At 55.6% G+C, this 23,360-nt stretch overlaps 4 protein-coding genes across 6 annotated transcripts in view; 3 read left to right on the top strand and 1 right to left on the bottom strand.

Annotated features, from left to right (window-relative positions):
* The first annotated feature begins 241 nt into the window (after positions 1-241).
* The window catches only part of LOC103190142 (circularly permutated Ras protein 1), a 25,493-nt gene continuing 2,374 nt past the window's right edge, over positions 242-23,360 (top strand). Inside the window, exons 1-17 of the mRNA XM_042344917.1 lie at positions 242-432; positions 2,106-2,220; positions 2,563-3,201; positions 3,765-3,875; positions 4,325-4,405; positions 4,849-4,937; positions 5,472-5,651; positions 6,202-6,249; positions 6,979-7,068; positions 7,460-7,611; positions 7,915-7,996; positions 8,328-8,455; positions 8,706-8,790; positions 8,924-9,030; positions 9,525-9,637; positions 10,202-10,313; positions 10,976-11,116. Of these exons, the coding sequence (XP_042200851.1) occupies positions 2,121-2,220; positions 2,563-3,201; positions 3,765-3,875; positions 4,325-4,405; positions 4,849-4,937; positions 5,472-5,651; positions 6,202-6,249; positions 6,979-7,068; positions 7,460-7,611; positions 7,915-7,996; positions 8,328-8,455; positions 8,706-8,790; positions 8,924-9,030; positions 9,525-9,637; positions 10,202-10,313; positions 10,976-11,116 (2,258 nt within the window). The 5' untranslated portion in view covers positions 242-432; positions 2,106-2,120. The remainder of the gene's footprint in view (positions 433-2,105; positions 2,221-2,562; positions 3,202-3,764; positions 3,876-4,324; positions 4,406-4,848; positions 4,938-5,471; positions 5,652-6,201; positions 6,250-6,978; positions 7,069-7,459; positions 7,612-7,914; positions 7,997-8,327; positions 8,456-8,705; positions 8,791-8,923; positions 9,031-9,524; positions 9,638-10,201; positions 10,314-10,975; positions 11,117-23,360) is intronic.
* On the top strand, positions 13,796-16,021 carry LOC121851256 (cdc42 effector protein 1-like). Its single transcript, XM_042344954.1, has 2 exons — positions 13,796-14,296; positions 15,184-16,021. Exons 1-2 carry the CDS (start codon positions 13,855-13,857, stop codon positions 15,828-15,830), a joined length of 1,089 nt encoding a protein of 362 aa, XP_042200888.1. The 5' UTR covers positions 13,796-13,854; the 3' UTR covers positions 15,831-16,021.
* LOC103191020 (galectin-2-like) lies at positions 17,054-21,747 on the bottom strand. 3 transcript variants are annotated; one of them, XM_007911951.2, is made up of 6 exons: positions 21,545-21,747; positions 21,008-21,025; positions 20,419-20,499; positions 18,237-18,313; positions 17,640-17,811; positions 17,054-17,361 (listed from the first exon to the last, which is right to left on the bottom strand). In XM_007911951.2, exons 1-6 carry the CDS (start codon positions 21,587-21,589, stop codon positions 17,215-17,217), a joined length of 540 nt encoding a protein of 179 aa, XP_007910142.1. In that variant the 5' UTR covers positions 21,590-21,747; the 3' UTR covers positions 17,054-17,214.
* Positions 22,838-23,360, top strand: part of gga1 (golgi-associated, gamma adaptin ear containing, ARF binding protein 1) — a 17,863-nt gene continuing 17,340 nt past the window's right edge. Inside the window, exon 1 of the mRNA XM_007911950.2 lies at positions 22,838-22,890. The gene's annotated coding sequence lies outside the window, so the exon portion shown is untranslated. The remainder of the gene's footprint in view (positions 22,891-23,360) is intronic.

Raw genomic sequence — 23,360 nt, 5'->3', positions numbered from 1 at the left:
GTTTTTATTTGCTCACCTGTCTCCCCCCCCCCCCCCCCCCCCACACCAACAGGTAACTTGTTTGCTCACCTGAGAACCCAGGAAACCGAAACTGGAAGGCATTGGAATAGGGAAAAAGGAGAGACAGAGAGAGAGAGAGAGAGACAGACAGAGAGACACAGACAGAGAGAGACAGACAAACAGAGAGACACAGACAGACAGACAGACAGACAGAGACACAGAAGGACAGACAGAGAGGGAGAGTAACAGACTGAGAGAGACAGACAGACAGACAGAGAGAGAGAGAGAGAGTGCTCCACAACACTTTCCATCATCCTACAGAAACCCCAAAAGATAAGTTTATTTAGATATATATATATATGTCTACAAACGGGGGGAGGAGTGTGTTCACACCGTAACGTCCTTCAGCGAAGCAGAACAGGACAGAAACACGTGAGTTAAAAACTTTCCTTTTATTTTGCAGCCAAAAGTTTTTGTGGGGGAGTGGGGATTTGCATTTTAATTTCTGTTCTCTGTGTTAAAAGTCAGGAGGTGTCCTGTTGGGGTTTTTTATGGTTGTGTGGGGGGGGGAGTGTGTGTGAGAGAGAGAGGAGAGGAAGGGGATAGTTTGATGAGGGTAATTTGATTTAAATAAGGTCCTTATGAAATCTGATTGATTTTTATCAGTGTGTATTTTCTTGGGCAGAACGCGGCAGCCCATTGCGCGCAGCAGCGTCCCACAAGCAGCCGGGGGTTGAGCGGCCAAGTTTTCTGTTTCAGTCGGACAAGACTGCAGCCGAGGGGTGAGAGCACTCGCCTCGCAAGCGAGAGGACCTGGGTTCGATTCCCTGGCCGGCCAAAACCTTCGGCAAGTCTCCTTACTGCACAGGCGCGCGGGCGCGCACACACGCCCCTGTTTACCTCCCAGTAAGTAGGAACCCGGTTGTTGGTGGATTGGTGGATCCATTCCCGGAGGCAATAAATCCCTTCAAAAATGGGTCACCTCCATCCGCGAGTGTTTGTGGGGAAGCAAATGGCTGCTGGGTTTCTCCCCCAAAAGGTAACAGCGAAGGGCTTCGAGACGTCCCAACGATGCGATGAGGCACTGTATGAAACGCAAGGACTGTTATTATTTATTATAATCATAGCAAGCCGGTCAGTGACAGAGCCTGTCCGTCGTGCCCCCCCCACCCCCCACAAGTTCGCCCACAAATATACAGTCAATTCACTTTACAGTGTGTTCTGGTGAAGCGCTTTGGGACGTCCTCCCGACGTGAAAAGCGCTTATATCAAATGCGAGGACTATTATTATCATTAAGTGCCCGTGTTGTCTCTCCGTGCGACGTGGCCTCGGGAATCAGCTGATGTTTCTCTCGCTGGCTGGGAGGTTGAGGAGCTATTTTGGGTCTGTTGTGTTCGTGCCTATGGCAGCCGCCCTACGCTGCTGGACGAGCAGGTTATTGAGGAATCTGGGTAGCGTTCTCGCGCCTCACAGGGAGATGGAAACGGTGACGGACCTTAGCGAGGGATTGATTAGCATCACATCTGGAATAAAAAAAATTTGGGCACCGCAGAATGTTGTTATAATAATAATAATAATAATAATAATAATAATAATAATAATAATCGTTGCCTTTGATACGGCGCCTGATCCAGACGTCTCAAAGCGCTTCGCAGGATCCGCCGTGAAGTGAATTGACTGAAGGGTGTGCGGGCGAAATAACAACAATAATAATAATAATAAAGGAAAGCATAATAATCTGTAACAAAATGGAGGGGTGGGGTGGGGGCTGACACACGCGGAAACCCACCACCGTTTCCTCTCTCCCTCCCCTCCCCTCGCCCCCCGGAGGGTACAATAACAACAACAAAATTACATGTGGGGGAGCGTGGAGGGGGGAGTGGAAGGGGGGAGAAGCACGGTCGAAGAGGAGGGTCTTGAGGTGGGACTTGAAGGTGGCGAGGGAGGCGGACAGGGGGGTAGCGGCGGGGGGGGGGGGGTGGGGGGAGGCGGTCAGGAGGTCGGGGAGGGTGTGTGGGGGGCCGGGGAGTGGGGGAGCAAGACCATGGAGGGCTTTGAAGGTGAGGGTCAGGATCTTGAACTGTCTCCTCTGTGCGGGGGCCAGGACACCTCTCCCGAGATGGAGTTTGCCAGCAGTCATATTTACGTCGGGAAACCTTCGGAGAAGTCGTGCCGCCGCGGAGACAGCGTTCGTGAAGCCCTGAGCAACGTGTCTCTGGGTGAGTTCGTGATCCGCCGCGGTTTACGCTCCACACGCGTGTTTGCGTGTGAACCGTGCGACGCGTCTCATTCGCTGTCTTCCCCTCCGGAACTCCATCCCACAGTCCCTTGCCCTGCACCCTTCTCCCCCATCGCCTCACCCTCCACCATTGCCTCGCCCTCCCCTCCCTCCCCCATCGCCCTCCCTCATCGTCTCGCCCTCCCCCATCGCCTCGCCCTCCATCCCCTCCCCTCTGGCCTCCATCAAGGCCCATCTCAAGACCCTCCTCCTCGACCGCGCCTTCTGCGTCAAGGTCATCGGTGGTGGTGGTTGTTATTGATGTGTTATTGTCTTGTCCCAGGTGAAGGTGTTGGGGAGGCCGTGTGGGCCAGCGCCCCCCCCGCCAGTGACCCGCTGTACGACCCCGTGACCAGCAATGCCGGGGTCCGGACGTATGACAACCTGAGTGTGAGAGACCCCTCTGGGTGGGGGTGCACCTCCACTCCCCTCGACCCCAGCTCAGCCCCCGCCGACACGCCCCACGATGGATCCATCCGCACATACGACAACCAGAGCGTGAGGGACCCCCCTGAGGGGGGCAGCGCCCACATCTATTGCAAACCCCCAGCTACTGATGCACCCGGCGACGGACCCTCACCAAAATACGACAACAGGAAGCCCCCGGCCCCCGGCTCGGCCATTTACGATATCGCAGAAGGTTCTGCTGCCCCAGCCCAGCCCCTCCCCCCGCCCCGGCCCCCCAAAACCAACAGCCTTTGCCACTCAGAACACGACATCTACAGCTACGTGGCTTCCACCCCCTCTCCGTCCTCCTCCATCAGGCCGTCGGCCCCCGCTGGGCTGCTCTGCAAGGACACGGGAGGTTCCGGGCCCTACTACGGCAACAGGAAGGAACCGGCGTCACCGGCCTTGGGGGCTTCGAAACCCAGAGCCCCCACCCCTCGCCCTCCTCGCAGCGGGGTCAGCAATCTGGGCTCAGGTAAGAACCCGCACCTGGTCAGCACAGCCTCACAGCTCCAACAGCAAACAGCGCTCTGCGAGTTGGTTTGTGACTTGATGGGTGGATTTGTGGGTGGGTGGGTTTGCGGGTGGGTGGGTTTGCGGGTGGGTGGGTTTGCGGGTGGGTGGGTTTGTGGGTTGGTTTGTTTCTTCACGCAAGCCAGGGCAGAGTCTCAAGAGCGCTTGACAATGGCGGAGCCTGACCCCGAGCCAGTGGGAGGGGGGGAGGTGACCGTAAGCACGGTCGAAGAGGAAGGTCTTCGGGTGCGATCGGAAGATGGGCAGAGATGGCGACGTGGTGGAGGGATTGAGGGAGAGACTTTAACCGGAGGGGGCGAGTGTGGTTGGAGTGAGGGGGGTTGGGGGGGGACACGGGTGACGTGTTGTAGATAATAATAATCCTGGTATTTGACACAGCGCCTGTTCACGCCGTCGTGACGTCTCAAAGCGCTTCACAGTCTAGACCGTTGAGTGTAGTGACTGTGTATTTTGTGGCCAGTGTGTTGTCGTTGTGTTAACCTGTGTGCTCTGTTTCCCCCTCAGGGCAGCCTCCCCCTCTCCCCCCAAGGCCCGAGTCACTGCAGCGACTGCCTGACTATGTGGAAGTGATTGAGCCCCCCCACCAGCCCCAGGCCCCCCCACTCCCAGAGAGAAGTGAGTCCAACTTATCCATTGTTTCCGAACAACAATAATAATAATAATAATAATCATTAACAATCCTCGCCTCTCGTACGATGACTTTTAACATCCGGACGATGTCTCGAAGGTCTTTCCAGCATCTGCCGTCAAGTGTAGTGACTGTGTGTCTTTGAGGGCGAACGAGTCAGCCAGAGTTTGCGTGCGCGGTGGTCACCACAAACAGCAGTGAAGAGAACAAGCGATTTTATCTGAGGGGGTGGGGATGGAAGAGGATGGGGGATTGTCGGCCAGGAAACCGGTGTGAGGGTGGGAGATGGGGGGGGAGAAATAAGGGGGGAGAATAAGGGGGAAAGGGTGTAGAGAAACTCCCCCCTGGTTTCCAGTAGAGAGTACAGCAGGCAATGACATGGGCTGTTTTCCGCTCTATCTCCCCCACCACCCCCCCCCTCCCCACCTCCTCCCAGGTTTTCCCCAGGACAAGCCGCTGAAGGGGAATCCCAACGTGGTGTTGGCCAATGTGGGCAAACTGGTCCACGTCCGAAACGGTAAGGTATCACCCGGGGTCTGTCTCAGTCTCTCCCTCGGTCAAGCCCACACTGGGGGCGTCCTCTGATCTTTGCCAGACAATGGCGCCATTACCCTGGTGTATCGCTGGGATCAAGATTGGGACCTCCCCTCTTTGCCTTCTCTCTTTTTCCCCCATCCTCGCTCTCAATCCCCCCACCTCCCACCCCCCACACTCTCTCTCTCTCTCATTGCCCCCTTCTCTCTCTGTCATTCCCACCCTCTCTCTCAATCCCCCTTCCCCCCCACTCTCTCTTTCTCTCATTGCTCCTCTGTCTCTCTCCCTCTCTCTGTCATTCTCTCGCTCTCTCGCTCTCTCTCACCGTCTCCGTCGCTGGCTCTCGTGTGTGGCTCATTCCCTCCCCTGCTCTCGCGCCCTCGGGCCCTCGCTCGCTCACTCGCTCTCTCGTTCTCTTGTTTGCAGTCAAGCCGCAGGCCGGGATGCCGATCTACTGTACGGGCTGTACGGCTGCCGTCTCCTCTCTCAGTGAGATCCAGGACCAGCCCACCACCGTGAGCACGCTGAGGGGTGGAGGTGTGGGTGGGGGAGCGGGGTGCTGGGGGCAAGGTGCGGGGAAGGACGGGGCGCGCGGGGTGGGGGGGGGTACAGGGGCGACTGCTGCACAAACGCTGTGAAAAGGTCACTAGAGTACGTTCCCTCCCATTTCTCCTCTTCCACAATCCGTACGGATTCGTCCTCCGGTCACAGTGTCCATCCTGTGGCTCGAGTCACTTGTGCTCTCACCTCAGAGGCAGGAGATTGTGGGTTCAACTCCCCACACCCCCCCCCCCACCACCCTTTCCCCTCTCCTCTATCCCCACACCCCCAAACCCACCACATGTTGGGGTCTTTGAAGCCCCAGACTGAATCCTCCCGCCCTCTCTCTTTCTCTCTCCCTACTCCCTTCCTCTCTTTCTCCCTCTCCCTCCTGCCCCCCCCCCACTCTCCCCCACTCTCCTCTCCCTCCCCCACTGTCCCCCGCCCCGCTCTCTCTCCCTCCCTCCCTGTGTACACACTGACTGGCCTGTTGTCTCCTTGGCTTGTAGACATGGAGGTGTGAGTATTGCGGGGTCAGTAACCCTCTGGATTACCGGGTGGAGGCGGGGGGAGCCAGAGACGATCAGACCTTTCTCCACCTCCCTGACCCGGCTAGCGCCCAGCAGCAGAACGATTCCCTGGTCGTCTTCTGTGTGGACATATCCGGGAGCATGAGCGTCACACTGCAGGTACCACCGAGCAGCACAAATACACAGCACGAGTGCAAATTTCCCGGACGGGTCAGGGAGAAACCGTTAGGCGAGTTTCCTTACTCCACACACACACGGACATGCACACGCACTCTCACACACACTCTCACACACGCACACGGCTCTGTTTACCAGCAGTACAGCTGTTAGTCGTTTGGGGGATCGATTTTCTGGGGGGTAATAATCCCTTTTAAAATAAAGAAAGAAAGAAAGAAATTTGGTCACTTCAACCCACGACTGTTTGCGGGACTCTGCTGTGCGCAATTAATTGGCTGCCGAGCTTCGCCCAGTCGCTACCCTTTGCAGCGTGTCCCGTGAAGCGCTTTGAGGCGGCTCGAAGTCCCTGATAACTGTCAAGTTATTATTATTATTATTATTATTAACGTGCAAAGCGGCCCACCCCAACGCAAGTTGACATTCGTACGGCGAATTGCACGTGGCGAGGAGGTTCCCAAGGCTCTGCGGTTGGGAATTGTGTAACAACAAAAGACGCTGCTCTTAACTTCCAGCGTCTCTCCTCTGTCGTCAGGTGAACCCCAGGGCCGATCAGCAAACCAGCTACATGTCGCGGTTACAGGTAAGTCAGCAAACCGTCACCGGCGCCGGGTTGAGTTCGGTCGCAGTCCTTTACGCCTGCACAGGAGGGCGCGCTGTCACCCCGAGCCCCACCGCGTCAGCCGACAAAACGGTTTGACACCAATAAAAACGGTTTGTCCTTTCACCGAGCGACCAACGGGGCCGGTAACTGGACTCACACAGGGGAGGGGCGGAGGGGGGGAATAGAAGGGCGGGGGTGGGGGGAAGTGGCTGGGGAGGGGGGGGTGAGAGTAAGGAGCGGGGCGCAGACTCGTGGAGTGTAAGCACCGGCGCAGACTGGTTGGGTTCAAACGTCCCGTTTCCGTGCTGTCTCTGTGTGTGTGTCTCTGTGTGTATATGTATATATATATATATACTTTGTGCGGTCAGCCGGGCAGGTGGCCGTGTGTCTGACGCACTCTGAAACCCACCACCATGTGTTCGAGAGTCTTAGAACTGAACCGAGTTCTGTTGCTACCCTCCTACGGGTGGAAATTCCTGTGCGTTTTGGACGTTCCCCCTCTCTCCCTCCCTCTCTCTCAATGGAGGGCCACACGCCACCTAATCCTGGAGAGTATCGGGCACGGCTTGGCCGAGCGCCAAGACTTTGGGAGGTGGTGGGTGGGGAGGGGGAGGCCCAGAGCGTGTGTTGGGGTAACCCCCGGAGTCTGAGCGACTGTTCTGTGTTAACGGCTGTGGGTTCTGTGCCCCGTGTTGTGTTGTGTTGTAGGCGGTACAGGAAGCCGTGATCCAGTCCTTCCAGTACTTGTTACAGACGGCGCCTGAGAAGCGAGTGGCTCTGGTCACCTTCAACGACGAGGTGGGAACAGGCAGCCGAGCAATCCTTCGGGAACTCCGCGGAGTTTGGGAGGGGTGTTGGGGGGAGGCGGTGGAGGGAGGTCACGGTTGGTGGGCGGGAAGATGGGAAAGCGAGTCGGTGTCTCTGTGAGCTCAGGCTCCCGGTTAGTCCGGGCCGGGCTCGTCGGCAGGACCTGGAGGGGACGGTGATGGTGGGGCAACGGGGGGGCGAGAACCTGCGTGAGCGTGGGGGTGAAGGGGGAGGGGGTGCGTGACGGGCTGTTACGGTGTGCGTGACAGTGCGTGTGAGGGTGAATGATGGTGGTGTGTGTGTGTGTGAGGCAGTGAGTTACGTTGTGTGACAGTGTGTGCCCTTCAACCCCCACCCCTCCCATCCACCCCCCACCCTGCAGGTGACTGTGTACGGGGACGGGATGAGTGACCCCCGGATGCTCAAGGAGTTTGAGCTGATGGATCAGGATTACCTGAAGGCTCGAGGGCTGCAGGAGCCCCTTCCCCTCAGCATCGCAGAGAGCAAGGCCAGCCTGGAGCAGCGGGTCATCACGTCAGTACCTAACCCCCACCCCCCAACAGCACTGCACCAACCACACCCCCAACCCCCAGCCCCCCTTCCCAATCCCCCAACCCCAGCCCCCTCCCCACCACCACCGAGCGCCAGGGCAGCCTGGAGTGTGTGCACAGTATCACCCCTCCCTCAACCCACCCCCCCCCACTCCCCGCGCCCCCCCCTCCCCGCCCAGCGCCCCCCCACCCCCCCACACATAGCCTGGCGCTGTGTGCTGTTAAGCTGAGCTTCCTGTTCAGGTGGATGTCACAGACTCTCTCCCTCCCGGGTTTGTGTGGTCAGGTTACAGGAGTTTGGATCCACAGCGCTGGGACCGGCCTCGTTGATCTCCATAGCGATGGCGTCGCAGAAACCAGGCTCCAAGGTCAGGGCTGTGTGTGTGTGTGCGCCGTGTCTGTCTGTCGCGCTGTCTGTCTTGTCTCGCTGTCTGTCTGTCTGTCTCGCTGTCTGTCTGTCTGTCTGTCTCTCTCTCTCTCTCTCTCTGTCTGTCTGTCTGTGTTTCCAATGGCCTCTCATTCCTGGCTCCTCACTCTGTGTAACCCCAATGCCCTCGATCAGGAACCCCATTGGTCCCAGACTTGGCCTGAGCTGGATCTCGCTCCCTGTGGCTGACAGCCCCCTTGGGGTCTTGGCAAGATGCTGCCCGGACAAGGGGAGACCCCATTTACCCCCCCCGTTTTCTTCTCTCCCCTTAGGTGATCATCTGCACCGACGGCAAAGCCAACACAGCGCTCGGTAACTTGGAGGACATCAAGGAGGACGAGATTTACCAATCCTCAAAGCTCTTCTACCAGCAGCTGGCGGAGTACGCAGGGCAGCGAGGGTAAGTACTGGGGGGGAGGGCGTACACGGTGAGGTGGGGTGTGCAGTGTGTACATGGCCCAGTGTATCTGTATGTGTGTGTATGCAGGGGGCTGTGTGTGTGCAGTGTGTTGTGTATGCAGGGGGCTGTGTGTGTGTGTATGCAGGGGTGTGTACGTGGCTCAGGGTGTGTGTGTGTGCGGGGCGGGGGGGCAGTGTGTACACAGCGCGGGGTGTATTGCAGGGCATGTATAGGTCTCTCCTTTTCGAAGGGTGATCGTGTCGGTGCTGACTATCGAGGGGACAGATTGTCGGTTACAGGAACTGGGGCAGATGGCAGACAAGACAGGCGGGAAGGTGAGTGACCCCCTGACTCCGTCACACAGACCAGGCTCTCGGTCAATGGGGAACCCTGTAACAATTTAATTTATCCCTATTTTCCCTCTCCCCCCACAAACCCCCCCACCCCCCCCCCCCCACCCCGGCCCAGGTAAACATCGTGAACCCGATAAGTTTGTACAACGAATTTCAGTTAATCTTAGAGGACGACATCATCGCCACCAACACGACGGCCATCTTCGTGGTCAACGAGAGCTTGTGAGTCAGTCATCACTTTACTCCACTTTACTTTACCCCCTCTCTTCCCCCCCCCCCCACCCCAAGCCCCCCACCTCTCACTCCCTCCTCTCCCGCCATTCTCGTCACCACTCAGTACGGTATTCCAGAACTGGGAATCTCCTGCGTCCATCTCCCAGACTAGCTCAGTCTCTCTCTCTCAGTATCTCTCTCTCTCGCTCTCTCAGACACAGTTAGTGTCTCTCTGTGTATCTCTCACTGTGTCTCTCTCTCAGTATCGCTCTCTCTCTCTCAGACACAGTCAGTGTCTCTCTGTGTATCTCTCTCTGTGTCTCTCTCTCAGTATCGCTCTCTCTCCGTGACTCTCAGTGTCTCTCTCTCCCAGACTCAGTCAGTATCTCTCAGCGTTTCTCTCCATGTCCCTCACCCAGACTAAACCCCTTTGATTCTCAGACCACCTCCTCTCCCACCCACTGACTCCCCTTCCCGTCTTCTCTCTCCCCCTTTTCTCCAAGATACTTTAAGCACGAGGGTGAGCCTGTGAGCAGGCTGGTCAGGTATGTGGGCAACGTTACCAAGGACACAGAAATCACCTTCGAATTCGGGATCAAGGAAGGCAGCGAACAGAGTGAGTGAGCATCAGTGTGTGAGTTTCCAGGTGTATTAATAATCCCTGTATTTGATACAGCGCCTCACCACGACTTCGAGACGCCACAAGCACATCGCGGAACATACTGTCAAATTAATTGACTGTAATGTTTTGTGGGCGAAAGGCGGCAGCCAATTGCGCACAGCAGTGTCCCCACAAACAGTCGTAGACTGAGTGACCAAGTTATTATTATTTATTATTTTTTTGAAGGGATTATTACCCACGGAAAACACCCGGGTTCCTACTTACTGCTGGTAAACAGAGGTGTGTGTGTGTGTGTGTGGAGTTAGGAAACTTGCCCAACATTTTGCCCTGTCCTGTCCCGCCCGGGAATCGAACCCAGGTCCTCTAGCTTGCGAGGCGAGGGCTCTAACCACTGAGTTACAAGACATCTTGCGCTTGATGTAGCGCCTTATCACGTCGTCGAGACGTCTGAAAGCTGTTCACAGGGTTTTGCAGTCAGCGAGCGAGTCGATGAAAAGACAGTTCGTTTATATTGCCTTTTCTCCCCTCTCTCTCTCTCTCTCTCTCTCTCTCCCCCAGAAATCCACCAGATGCCCTCGCTCCCATTCCAGCTCCAGTTGGCATTCCGGCTTCCTGATGGCCGGCACGGTTATCGCATTGTGTCTCTGGACAGACCGACAACCAGCAGCAGGTGAGGGGGAGAGAGAGAGGGACTCATTGACCACTGACCGGGACTTTGGGGTCTGTGTCAGAGGCCAGGCAGAGAGAGAGGAGAGCATGGAGTCCTGTAGCTCAGTGGTGAGACCCCACGCCTCGCATGTGAGAGGAACTGGGTTCGATTCCCGGGAGGGTCAGAGCAAAACCTTAGGCAAGTTTCCTTACTCCACGCACCAGACACACACACACACACACATGTTTCTGTTTCCCAGCAATAACCCGGTCGTTAGTCGATTGTCAGATCGCTTTCCAGGGGTAATAAAACCCTTTTAAAAATAATAATAATAATGGGGTGACTCAATCCACGGCTGTCTGCGGGGACGCTGCTGGCGCCATTGGCTGCCGCCTTTCGCCCACAAAATACGCAGTCGCTACACTTTGCGGTATTATTCTGTGAAGCGCTTCGAGACGTCTCGACGACGTGATCAGGCGCCGTGGCAAAGAGCAGAAGTATTATCATTAACATTATTCTGTTTGTTATGGGGGAGGGGAGCCGGGGACGGAGGGAGGGAAGGGGAGAGAGAGAGAGAGGGGGGGGGATGTTCTACGCACTGGGACTGAAGTCCACCACGATTGTGTGTGTGTGTCTCTCTCTCTCTCGCTCGCCTGAACACTGTGCCCTTTCCCACCCCTTAGTACAATCGTCAAGAGTAACCTGAACCTGGCGGTGCTGCAGATACACAGTGCCCAGCTCAGTGCCCGCCTGGTGATGGAGGGGAGGCTACAGGAAGCTCAGAGAGAAGCCTTGGCTCAGAAAGAGCTCATCGAGGACGTCCTGTAAGTAATTTGGTGACCACTGAGCTACAGCCAGCGCACACACACACCCACCGCGCACACCACTCACACACACCATCACACACACACCACACACCACGCACACACACCATCACACACACACACCACGCACACACCACACGCGCACACCACACACACCACACACATGCGCACACACCACACGTCCACACACGCACACATCCACGCACGCACACGCACACACCACACGCGTGCGCGCACACATACCGCACACACCACACGCACGCGGACACACACACACCACACACAGACGCGCGCACACACCCCACACACACATCGACCAACACACAGGCTGGCTTAAGCTTGTGGTGTCCTGAGATGTAGTGGTTAGAGTGCTCGCCTCGAAAGTCAGTCAGACATACAGACAGTCAGTCAGACAGACAGACAGTCAGTCAGACACACAGACAGACAGTCAGACAGACAGACAGTCAGTCAGACACACAGACAGACAGTCAGACATACAGACAGTCAGTCAGACACACAGACAGTCAGTCAGACACACAGACAGTCAGTCAGACACACACAGACAGACAGTCAGTCAGACACACAGACAGTCAGTCACACACACAGACAGACAGTCAGTCAGACAGTCAGTCAGAGAGTCAGTCAGTCAGACAGTCAGAGAGTCAGTCAGTCAGACAGACAGACAGTCAGTCAGACAGTCAGTCAGACAGTCAGTCAGTCAGACAGTCAGTCAGACAGACAGAAAGAGACAGTCAGTCAGTCAAACACATAGACAGACAGAATGACAGACAGTCAGTCAGACAGACAGAAAGAGACAGTCAGTCGGACAGACACAAGAAAAGTCAGACAGACAGACAGTCGCTGCTAAAGTGAGGTTCATAAGCATTTATGCTTTGAAGACAGGACAATGTCTATATATATATATAAACTATATAGAAAAGGCAATCTTTTTTGATGTTTATTTGTGTATCTGTTTATCTGTCTGTGCAAGTACGTGTGCATCCCTATGTGTGTGTGTGTGTTTGTGCATATGTCAGTGTGTGTGTTTTGTGTGTGTGTCCCAATGTGTGTGTGTGTTCTGTGTTTGTGCCCCTATGTGTGTGTGTGTGTTCTGTGTGTGTGTCCCTATGTGTGTGTGTGTTCTGTGTGTGTGTCCCTATGTGTGTGTCTGTGTGTGTGTGTCCCTATGTGTGTGTGTGTGTCTCTTGACAGTGAGAGGGAGGGGGGGAATGTGAGTGAGTGCCAAAGCAGGTCAGTTCCACACAGTAAAGGGCACAGCGTTGGGGGCTGTCAGACCTTCACAGACAGAACAAAGGTCCCGAGTGTCGCAGGTGGGATCTCGTCGCGTGTACTCCGTGCGCGGCTGCACTCAACTTGGCCGCCGTGTCCGGCTACAAAACACCAGTCACTGCGCTTTCCAGCGTATCCCGTGAAGCGCTTTGAGACGTCTCGGAGAGGATTGTTGTTGTCATAAACGCTCGGCGCTGTGTCACACCTCAAGGATCGTGTTGTGTTGTGGTTTATGGTGTATTATTTGGGGTGAGATGTTGTCCGGTAAAGTTGACCACAAGTGGAGTTAGTCCGGATTTATATAGTGTCCGTCTAAGCTGTTGCTGTTGTTGTCGTTGTAGTTCACCAGCTGTGTTTTTGTGATCTCCTCGGTCTCTCCCTAAGGAAAGTGCCGGCAAAGGAGGGAAGTGTTCTCCTCTGTGTCGAATCCTTGTGATTGCACGCACACATCCCGCGCGGGCGTGCACGTACACAGATACGCAAGCACAGACTCACGCTCGCTTGCGCACACACGCGTACAGGCACTCACACCACACCCATGCAGGCACACACATGCACGTAGACTCCCGTACGCGCACACCCGCGCACATACACGCGTGTAAGCAGACACACAGTTGAGGCACACGTGTGTGTGTGTGTGTGTGTGTTGTAGCTCATAGTACATCGCTGTTGTGTTTCCTTTTTGTTTTACAGGTAAACCTCTTGGCTAACGGCGCAGATCACACACACACAGACCTCGTTCACTGTGAGTGTGTCTCTGCACTCTTTCCCCCCCCCCCCACACACACACCTGAACCCCAACCCTTTGTCTCTCGTCCCCATCCTCTCTCCGGTTGTGGGAGGTGGGTTTGATGCGGGGAGGGGGTAGTGGGTGGGGGGGAGGTGGAGGGGGAGCAGAGAGGTGTAAGGAGTGGGGGAGAAAGGACGTATGACACCAAACTCTTCCCAACCGACACTCACTGATCAGCACTGATCTCCGGCTGTGGAGAGACCACACTGGGGAGAGGGAGAGAAAGTGAGTGAGAGGGAGAGAACGGGAGAGAGGGTGAGAGAGGCAGTGCATGAGAGAAAGAGAGAGGGGAGAAAGTGACAGAGAGAAGAGAGGGAAGGAGAGGGAAGGAGAAGTTTCTCAAATCAAATAATCGCCCCATGGATTAATCGTAGGAGGGACGAGAGAGATAGGAAGGTGAGGAGGAGAGAAGGGAAGGACGGAGCTGGGAGAGAAGCAGAGAGAGAGAGAGAGACAGAGAGCGAGTGTGTGAGGGGGAAAGGGACAGAGTGAGCAAGAGAAAGGGTGTTGTGTGTTTGGGGTGGACAGACAACGAGGGTGTGTGTGTGTGAGAGACGGGGAGAGAGAGGGACAGAGAGCGAGTGTGTGTGTGTGGGGGGGGTGGTGGAGGGGACGCAGAGCGAGGGGAGAGGGGGAGGGGGAGCAGCCTGTGGTCAGGATGAGTTTGGGAAAGTTCCCGGTGTTGAAGAACCTGGTGTCGGGGTCTCATGGGAAACGGCGAGCGAGGCCGGAGCTGACGGTGGACATGATCAGCCCCCCACTGGGGGACTTCAGACACACCATGCACGTGGGAAGGGGGGGGGACGTGTTCGGGGACACCTCCTTCCTGAGCCAGCACGGAGGGGGAGGGCGCGGTGGAGAGGGCGGGGGGCAGCGAGTGGGGGGCAAAGCCAGCCTGTTAGCGAGGGCCATGAGGAGCGTGGCCAAGTCTCCTGCCCGGCCCCGGGAACACAGCCCCCCCCGCCCGCCCGCTCCCCCGCCCCCCGTCTCCCCCATCATCAAGAACGCTGTCTCCCTGCCCCACTTGGCCAACACTCACACCTGCACTCAGGAGAGGCTGAACTTCCGGAGTGCGCCGACGGGCTTGGGGGAGCCGTACGGTGAGACTCGCCGTGGGTTACAACCGCGGTTATTATTTGTGTTTGGCCAGCCGGGGCGGGGGGGGGGGGGGAGAGGGAGGGTGGGGGAGTGCGTGGGAGGGAGGGAGGGAGGGAGGGAGATAACCCGAAGCACCACCAAAAAGAGAAGGTCTTTATGGTTGGATTTGAAGGTGGGGGGCGAGGGAAGGTGGGGGGCGAGGGAAGGTGGGGGCGAGGGAAGGTGGGGAGCGAGGGAAGGTGGGGGGCGAGGGAAGGTGGGGGGCGAGGGAAGGTGGGGGCGAGGGTAGGTGGGGGCGAGGGAAGGTGGGGGGCGAGGGTAGGTGGGGGGCGAGGGTAGGTGGGGGCGAGGGAAGGTGGGGGGCGAGGGAAGGTGGGGGGCGAGGGAAGGTGGGGGGCGAGGGTAGGTGGGGGGCGAGGGTAGGTGGGGGGCGAGGGTAGGTGGGGGGCGAGGGAAGGTGGGGGGCGAGACGGAGGGGATGAGGGAGAGAATTGAAATGGTTTTAATGGGGTTAAACCACTGTTGTTATTCATTGTTTTGGGGGTAAACCCGTCTCTGGGCTTTAAGAAGCTCCGAACGACGTGATATGGGGCAATGGCAATGTGAGGATTATTATTATTATCACTAACGGTGTCGGTCGCGGCTCAGTCGCTTGAGCTCTCGCCTCCAAGTCAGAAGAACGTGTGAGGGGGAGAGAGAGAGAGAGAGCGTATGAGAGGGAGAGAACGTGTGACGAGAGTGTGAGCGCGAGAGAGAGAGAGACAGAACGAGAGAGAGTGTGAGAGATAGAACGTGAGTGTAAGAGCGAGAAAGAGCACACGAGAGAGAGTGTGAGGGAGAGAGAGAGCCGTGAGCACTGACTGACTGCCCACCATGTGTCCTCCCCCAGGGTTGCAGTCGGGGTTCTGTACGCTCCCGCGGTATTCCCGGGCGGAAAAGCCCCAGGAACAGCCCCCGCTGCCCCGCCCCGACTCCCTGCTGACCTTCGACCTGGACCTGGGGCCCTCCATGCTGAGCGAGGTGCTGGAGGCCATGACCTGGGGGGAGGCCCCCAAAGGCCGGGCCCAGTTCAGTCTGGAAGGTCCCCTCCGGGAGACGGCGGAGGCGGAGGCCGAGGCGGGCGGAACGTTCCAGAACGGCCCCGGTGGGCGGCAGCGGAATTCCGAGGTCACTCCGGGCGGGAATTCTCTCCGGACGGATCTAAAGGGGCCGGTCTCGGCCGGCACCAACTCCTCCCCCGTCCACCGCATCCTCAGCCGCCATTTCGTCCCCTCCCGGCCCCCCGCGAAGGCCTGCCCTGAGGAGGCCGCCCCACCATCTTCCGCGGGGCCCGGGGGTCAGGGGTCCCTCGTGCCCACCCCACCCCCCGGGGTGCGGGCCCCGGCAGACGGAGCAGACAGCAGGGCTCTGGCCGGGGGGGGCGAGAGGCCGGAACACGGACACACACCTCCGGGGGCATTGCCCCCCCACGGTTTCCATCCACTGAAGATTGAGGAGTTGGTCTTTGCCGACGAGGACGAAGTGATCGGGGTCTAGTGACCGGGGGGACTCCTCGCTGCCACGAACGTGCCCGGAGCCGGTGTGGATGGTGAACACCGGCACGGACTTCCTCACTCATCTGTCTCGCAATGTTCGACTGGCGACCACACACTCTGAATTGTTTAGTACGCGTATAAACCCGTCACCGTGACCGGCCGCGTGTCTGACACGCACGGAAACCCGTCACCGTGACCGGGCGGGTGTCTGACACACACGGAAACCCGTCACCGTGACCGGCCACGTGTCTGACACACACGGAAACCCATCACCGTGACCAGACGGGTGTCCGACACACACGGAAACCCATCACCGTGACCAGACGGGTGTTTGACACACACGGAAACCCGTCACCGTGACCGGACGGGTGTCTGACACACACGGGAACCCGTCACCGTGACCGGACGGGTGTCCGACACACACGGAAACCCATCACCGTGACCGGACGGGTGTCTGACACACACGGAAACCCGTCACCGTGACCGGACGGGTGTCTGACACACACGGAAACCCGTCACCGTGACCGGACGGGTGTCTGACACACACGGGAACCGGGTCACTGCGCGTGAAGAGTCTCCAAATCAGACTGAGAATTCCACAAGTGTTTGTCATCAACACATAGAAATTCCATGTCTGGAATGGAATGCGCTCCCTCTCTCTCTCTGCCCCGAGGGACGCTCCCTGCTTATTTAATTCCGGATAGTGTTAGGCGCGGGTTTGGCAAGAGCCAAAGCTGGGGGTGGGGGGGGGGGAAAGCCAGAGTGTGTGGCAAAGAGGGGTGTGAGGATGGAGGAGGAGATCTGGACCACTGGCTATTTGCTGCCACCTGGTGGCAGAGTGTGTGGGGGTGGGAAGGGGGGGCGGGTAGAGGGGGGGGGGGTACAGAAAAGAATTATTCTTCAATAAATAAATAAAACGCCTGAATTATTTTCAGGCCGTTTTCCTGTAGGATTCAGGAAGGCAATAGATCGAAACGAACGGTCGTGGACCGAGTGACCAAATTATTATCATTATTTCTCTCACTGACTAAAACGTGCCTCTTCACACCAAATTTGAAGCTGTTACCGTATAATATCCCCGTGTATTTTTTTTCCCTCCCCACCCCCTCCCCATTTTGCCGACGCAAGAATTTCCTGTATATAATCCACGCTAACCCTCAAAGAGGTCAGACGTGCGAGCACGTATATTTTACACCTTGTAATCATTGTGCACTTATAAACTCCTTATCAGCAATTAAATACTTTTATTCTTTGTTTCCTTTGAGTGGCTCAGTTTCCCACTGGGGGGGGGGGGGTGGGAACGTGACACCCACCCACCCGTAAAGCCATTAACAACCCATTTCCTTGTTGAGCAGCAATGATCGGCGAGGCGGGGAGCGAAAGGTTCAGTCGAACTTTACGGAGACGAGCTTGGCGTCGCCGTATATGGTCAGGTAGGTGATCTTGTCCAGCGGAGTCTTGTTGGGGAACTCGATCACGTGGTCGTTCTGGAGTTTGATCTCAAACTTGTCCCCCTTGAAGGTGATGTAGAACTGCAAAAAGGGGGCAAAAAAAAACAAAACTCCGTCCTGAGTAAATCCCAATCGCTTTGCCCCCCAATCGTTTTACAATCATAGCAACGACGACATAACATGGTGCCTTCATGTGGTTGACGCGTCTCAAAGCGCTTCGGAGGATACACTGTAAAGTGTAGTGGCTGTATATTTTGTGGGGCAGCCAATTGCGCCCGGCGGCGTCCAGACACACGCATGTGGATTGAGTGACCAAAGAGGGGTTGGGGGTACAGAAAGTACCCCCACACCGCACTGACCTTGAAGTCGGAGCCCTTGGAGAAGGGGAAGTTGGTGTCACGGTGCTCACTGTCCCAATTACCGTCACACTTGGAGTTGCACACAATCACATCCCCGTCGGCCGGGTCATTAAAGCGTGGGTTGAAGTGCAGAGCGAGATTATCTGTGCTGTTCCCCAGGTTCAGGGCAAATCTGCAACCGTGAGTGAGAGAGAGAGAGAAATAGACAGAGAAAGTCAGAGAGAGAGAGAGAGAGAGAGTGACAAGAGAGTTAGACAACAACAACAACAAATTACACTTATATAGCGCCTTCCACGTCAGGAGAGCGTGCGACAGAGACAGAGAAAGTGAGGGTGACAGCGAGAGAGACAGAAAACAGAGACCGACGAGAGAGAGAGAGAGAGAGACAGAAAGAGAGTGAGAATGGACAGAGTGAGCGATGGGGAGAGAGCAGCGAAAGAAAGAAGTTGGTGATAAATGGTAATAAATCCTTGCATTTGACGCAGCGCCTTTCGTGTTGGGCGGACGCCTCAAAGCGCGTCATGGGATACTTTTCACTGTCGAGTGTAGTGGAGTGCAGGGGTGGGGGGAGTGTGGGGTGGGGGGGGTTACTCTGACCTCTCAGCTTCCTCGGAAATCTTGCCTTTGACCTTGAGAGTGGTTCCGGGCTGGATATCCAAGTTGAACATTTCAATCTGAAATGTTTGAGGAAGAGATTTACACAGAGCGGCACCATTCCCCTCTCCCACACCCCTCCATTCCCCTCTCCCACACCCCTCCATTCCCCTCTCCCACACCCCTCCATTCCCCTCTCCCACACCCCTCCATTCCCCTCTCCCACACCCCTCCATTCCCCTCTCCCACACCCCTCCATTCCCCTCTCCCACACCCCTCCATTCCCCTCTCCCACACCCCTCCATTCCCTCTCCCACACCCCTCCATTCCCTCTCCCACACCCCTCCATTCCCCTCTCCCACACCCCTCCATTCCCCTCTCCCACACCCCTCCATTCCCTCTCCCACACCCCTCCATTCCCCTCTCCCACACCCCTCCATTCCCCTCTCCCACACCCCTCCATTCCCCTCTCCCACACCCCTCCATTCCCTCTCCCACACCCCTCCATTCCCCTCTCCCACACCCCTCCATTCCCCTCTCCCACACCCCTCCATTCCCCTCTCCCACACCCTTCCATTCCCCTCTCCCACACCCTCCATTCCCCTCTCCCACACCCCTCCATTCCCCTCTCCCACACCCCTCCATTCCCCTCTCCCACACCCCTCCATTCCCCTCTTCCTCAGGGGATCAATAAGCAAGAAAGCAATGTAATAATAATAACAATAATAATCCTTGCATTTGATAGAGCGCCTTATCACGTCAAAGCGCTTCACAGGATACACTGTAAAGTGGATTGACGGTGTATCTTTTTTCAGTGAAGGGCGAAACACGGCACCCGTGTGGCTGTAAAACATTTGCAGATTAATCTGATCTAAATCATGTGTTCTTTGGGTGGAACCTGACAGTGAGCCAGGGAGTGGGGGGTGGGGGTGGGGGGGTGGGAGGTGATTGTCGGGCGCGGTCAAAGAGTAGTGTTTAGGTGCGATCTGCGGATGGGTGCGTGTGTGGGTTCGGGGTGGGAGGAGTGGCGGAGAGAGGCAGCGGTGGCTGAAGGCACGGCCGCTGGTGGTGGAGTGGAAGGGCTGGTGGTCGGACAGAAGGCTCGAGCTAACCGAGAGCCGAGTGTGAGGGTGGGTACCACGTCTCAGCTAAATATCACCTTCGTTTTCGTAGAGCAGAGGGTTCTCCCTCCGTTGCCACCCCCCAGCCTTGCACCTCACAGACATGCCCTGTGGAGACCTCTTTACATTTGTCTCCAGAACCTTGGATAGCGACAGACAGGACAGCAGTGTTTGTTTCAGTGCCTTTAGCCACGTCCCAATCCCTCCAGGCACTTCACAGCTGCTTAAAACACGTCAGAGACTTTGAGCTCACACAGTGTATTCAGGCTAACTCTCCAGCGCAGTGTTGTGGGTAGGTGGGGGGGGGGGGGAGGGGCGGGGGGGGAAGAGAGAGAAAGAGGTGGGGAGAGTGTTGCAATGGTAGAGACGCCATCCTTCGGTTGAGACATTAAACCAGCGCTGGCTGGCTGGCCAACCCAAGTCCCACGGCATAAATCAAGAAACATTATTCAATCAAGAACATTTATTTTGTTGGCCGACCAAACAATTTGGCTACCGCTGCCTTAAACCCATCTCCACCCCCGACGTGTCCCGTTCAGAAAAGAGAAAGGGAGTTTCTGCCTCCCCCGGTCAACAACTCCCCCTCCCTTCCACCCCTCTCCCACCTCCAACCACCGAGCTAAAGTTGGTCGTTCACTTTGTTGACTGTAAGCAGCGATGTTACTATGAGCCAAATTGGTTGCCACGTTTACCCAAAGGTACACAGTCCCTACACTTCACAGTAATCTCCTGAGAAGCGCTTTGGGACATCTCAATATGATGAGGCATTGTATCTAAGTACAGGACTGTTAACACTGCCATCAGGTGTAAGGTAGAGAAGAGGGAGAAAGCACTTGACAGAGGCCATGAACAACAACAAACAACCAAATTACATTTACACAGCGCCTTTCATGTCGGAAGGATGTCCCAAGGTGCTGAAGATTGGGGAAACTAAGGTTTATGGCCAATCAGAGAATTCCCCCCTTCCTACAAACTGTTGCTTTAATTATACTGAAAAGATTCTGTCGTTCAGTCCCAACTAATAATTCCTAACTACAATCATCCATGTTCTGTCTGCGACTTACCGGTGACATCCTTGCGTTGCGGAGGAGTTGGTGGGGCAGAGAGACACTGAGCGGAGGCTGAACGAGATCCCTGTTGGGTGACTGCGGGCAGACAGACAGCAGAGGTTTATGTAGGAAAATGACAGACGTTCAAACGGCACAGAGGTTAATCATTTGTTCGAGGGTGAAGTGCAGACTGAACCCTTAGCAAACATTGTGTGACCACGTCACCCCATCGAGTGAAATCCCCACCACTCTGCTCCGCTCCCTCCCCAAACCCAGGCTGTTTGCCAAGTCTATTAGAAAGGTTTATGGGGTCATACCCACGAGGGACTTTACACCGCCTTATCACGTCTTCGAGACGTCCCAAAGTGCTTCACAGACTATACTGCAAAGTGATTTGACAGTGTTTTGTGGGAGAAAGTGAAATTGCTGTTTGTTTAATAATGGTGGGTCTCTACGGAGGAGGGCAGTTGATGGAATTCTCCCCTCCTCCGTCAAGACATTTAGTCGTGGGGTTTAAGCCCCCTTGGTTCAGTGCCAGGGAGAACAAAGGGTCTGCACTTACCAGGAACAGGGAGAAAAATCACCTCCAAAATATTCCACTGACCTGTCTTTGTTCTGGTAGCTGTAAGGTGGTAAAAGATTAACTGCAGTTACTTGATCTGTTGCTAACCAGAGCGAAGGTTGTCACAGTGAGCATTTTATGTCTTGTTCATTGAGTCTCACCGTGGCCTGTGACTGAACATCAAGGGGACACGGTGTTCCACAGTGAGGAGGAGGAGGAGGAGAGTCCAGGGAGTTGTGTGTGTTGTGTGTGTGTATATGTGTGTGAGAATGTGTCCGCCAAGTAAAGTTGGGAAAACGTCAACAGGGAACGCAAGAGAGAAAGAGAGAACAAAGAGGAAAAAAAAACACACAGGAGGAAAATAGTCAACATTTTTATTAGAAACGTAGAAATGTACAACACAGAAGGAGGCCATTCAGCTCATTTCTATGTTCCGTCCTAATCCCAATTCCCTCTTACCCTGTCCCCTCTGATACCCTTCCTCTCCAAGCTTTTGTCTAATTGCCTTTTTAACCAACCACTCACCCATCTGACCTCGGCATCCTCCAGTGCATTACCTCACTATGCAGTAAAACAAACCTTTGTTCTCTGGGGTTCACTGCCTCCCTCAGGGCTAAGGACCATCTGGTCGCTGGGTCTGAGACACTGCTATGCCAAAGTCCACCGCCTTGCTGGGGGCAAATTCCTTTGCTGTAAACGCCAGTCTACAGAATACACCGTCACTCCACTTCACGGCGGTTTGTGGGAACATTGCCGTGTGCCAAGTCGGCTGACGTGTTCACCTACAAAAACAAGGGGGTGGGAGGAGGGCAAAAGTGGTCACTACACATTCCATTAAATTCTGTGCGCATCTATCATTGAGAGGTGATAAGGGCTCTGTGTATCAAATGCAAGTAATGCCCATCTCTGCTTTAAGAGATTGGTGTCGATGTAAGAGATCATTCACTTCACCGCTGTGTTTGTGGGGTTGTTGCTGTGCATGAAATTTGGCTGCCGAGTTCGCCCACAAAATGCAGTCACTACACTTTACAGTACAACTACGTGAAGCGCTTTCAGACGTCGCAACAAAGTGAAAAGGCGCCGGGTCAAATGTAAGGATTATTACATTAGTGATATAGTATCTTTTCGCATCTTCGATAGGTCTCAAAGCGCTTCGCAGGAGATACTGAATTGTATAATTTGTGGGCAAATTGCAGCAGCCGATTGCGCACAACAGAGTCCCTCCAACAGTCGTGGATTGAGATTTATTTATCACCAATGTAAGAGATGATTATTATTATTGCCAACGTAAGAATTTCTGTTCATTTATTATTATTATTATTATTGAGATGATGATTATGTATTAATAATTGTTAATGTAAAAGGATTATTGGATATTAATATCATTGCCAATTTAAGATTTTACGATCATTTATTATGATTGACATTATTACGTATGAATATTATTGCAAATATAAGAGATTATAATACATTAATATCATTACTAATGTAATAGGTTATTATTGTATATTAATATCATTACTAATGTAAGAGGTTATTATTGTATATTAATATCATTGCCAATGTAAGAGATTATTATTATATATTAATATCATTGCCAATGTGAAGATGTATGATCATTTATTACTATTATTATTATTACTATATTAATACTATCGCCAACATAGCAGACCATCATCAGTGGAGAGACGTGGTGACCACTGTCAGGGAGAGGGGACGCTGCCCCTTTAAGAGCGAGTCCCGCGCCTGCGCGCTGGGCAGAGGGCGGAGTGGGTGTGCGCATGCGCGAGAGAGGCGGCTCTCGCGAGAGGTGACGGGGGCGGCCATGGCGGCGGCGGCGCAGCAGCAGCGGCGGCGGCGGGAGGACGGGGAGGAGCGGCAACAGGAGGAGGAGGCGGCGGAGGAGAGCCTGGAGTCGCGGCTGAGTGAGTAGAGAGAGGGGGGAGAGAGGGGGAGAGAGAGAGAGAGGGACGGGCGCCGTTTACCTCACGGAAGGTTCCAGAAGCGGCGGCGGCGGCCTCCGTTTACCTCAGAGACGCGCGGGAGAAAGGCTCCGCCGCGCGGGCCCCGGGGGGAGGGAGGGGGGGGGGAGTGGAGAGAGGGGAGGAATTCGGTACCGACCGACCGGCAGCTGCTCGAGAGGGAGAGGGAGAGAGAGGCAGCGGCAGCGCGCGGCCTGTGCCCGTGCCCCCCCCTCCCCTCCTCCCGGGGCTGATTGACAGCTCCCCGCGGCCAATAGGCATCGTCATCCCGGCGCCCGGAGGGGGCGGGGGCACCGCCGATCCCGCCCCCTCCCGCCACGCCCGCCAATCAGGAGCCGAGCCCCCGGCCAGTGGGCGTGGTGAGAGGGCGGGACCTACTGACGTCAATCAGAAGTGATTCCCTCTTATTGTTG

The sequence above is a fragment of the Callorhinchus milii genome, unplaced genomic scaffold (assembly GCF_018977255.1).
Source record: "Callorhinchus milii isolate IMCB2004 unplaced genomic scaffold, IMCB_Cmil_1.0 Scaffold31, whole genome shotgun sequence".
NCBI classification, from domain to species: Eukaryota; Metazoa; Chordata; class Chondrichthyes; order Chimaeriformes; family Callorhinchidae; genus Callorhinchus; species Callorhinchus milii.
The sequence above is the reverse complement of the archived record's forward strand: the minus strand, read 5'-3'. Positions and strand labels throughout refer to the sequence as shown.

Bases quoted from the DNA above. Each gene is read 5' to 3' on its own strand.
- LOC121851256 (XM_042344954.1), top strand. From the start codon at position 13,855: ATGAGTTTGGGAAAGTTCCCGGTGTTGAAGAACCTGGTGTCGGGGTCT. The intron at 14,297-15,183 runs GTGAGACTCGCC...GTCCTCCCCCAG, and splicing joins GGGCTTGGGGGAGCCGTACG to GGTTGCAGTCGGGGTTCTGT.
- LOC103191020 (XM_007911951.2), bottom strand. From the start codon at position 21,589: ATGGTCCTTAGCCCTGAGGGAGGCAGTGAACCCCAGAGAACAAAG. The intron at 18,314-20,418 runs GTAAGTCGCAGA...CAAACATTTCAG, and splicing joins GCAACGCAAGGATGTCACCG to ATTGAAATGTTCAACTTGGA. The intron at 17,362-17,639 runs GTCAGTGCGGTG...CCCTTTTTGCAG, and splicing joins CCAAGGGCTCCGACTTCAAG to TTCTACATCACCTTCAAGGG.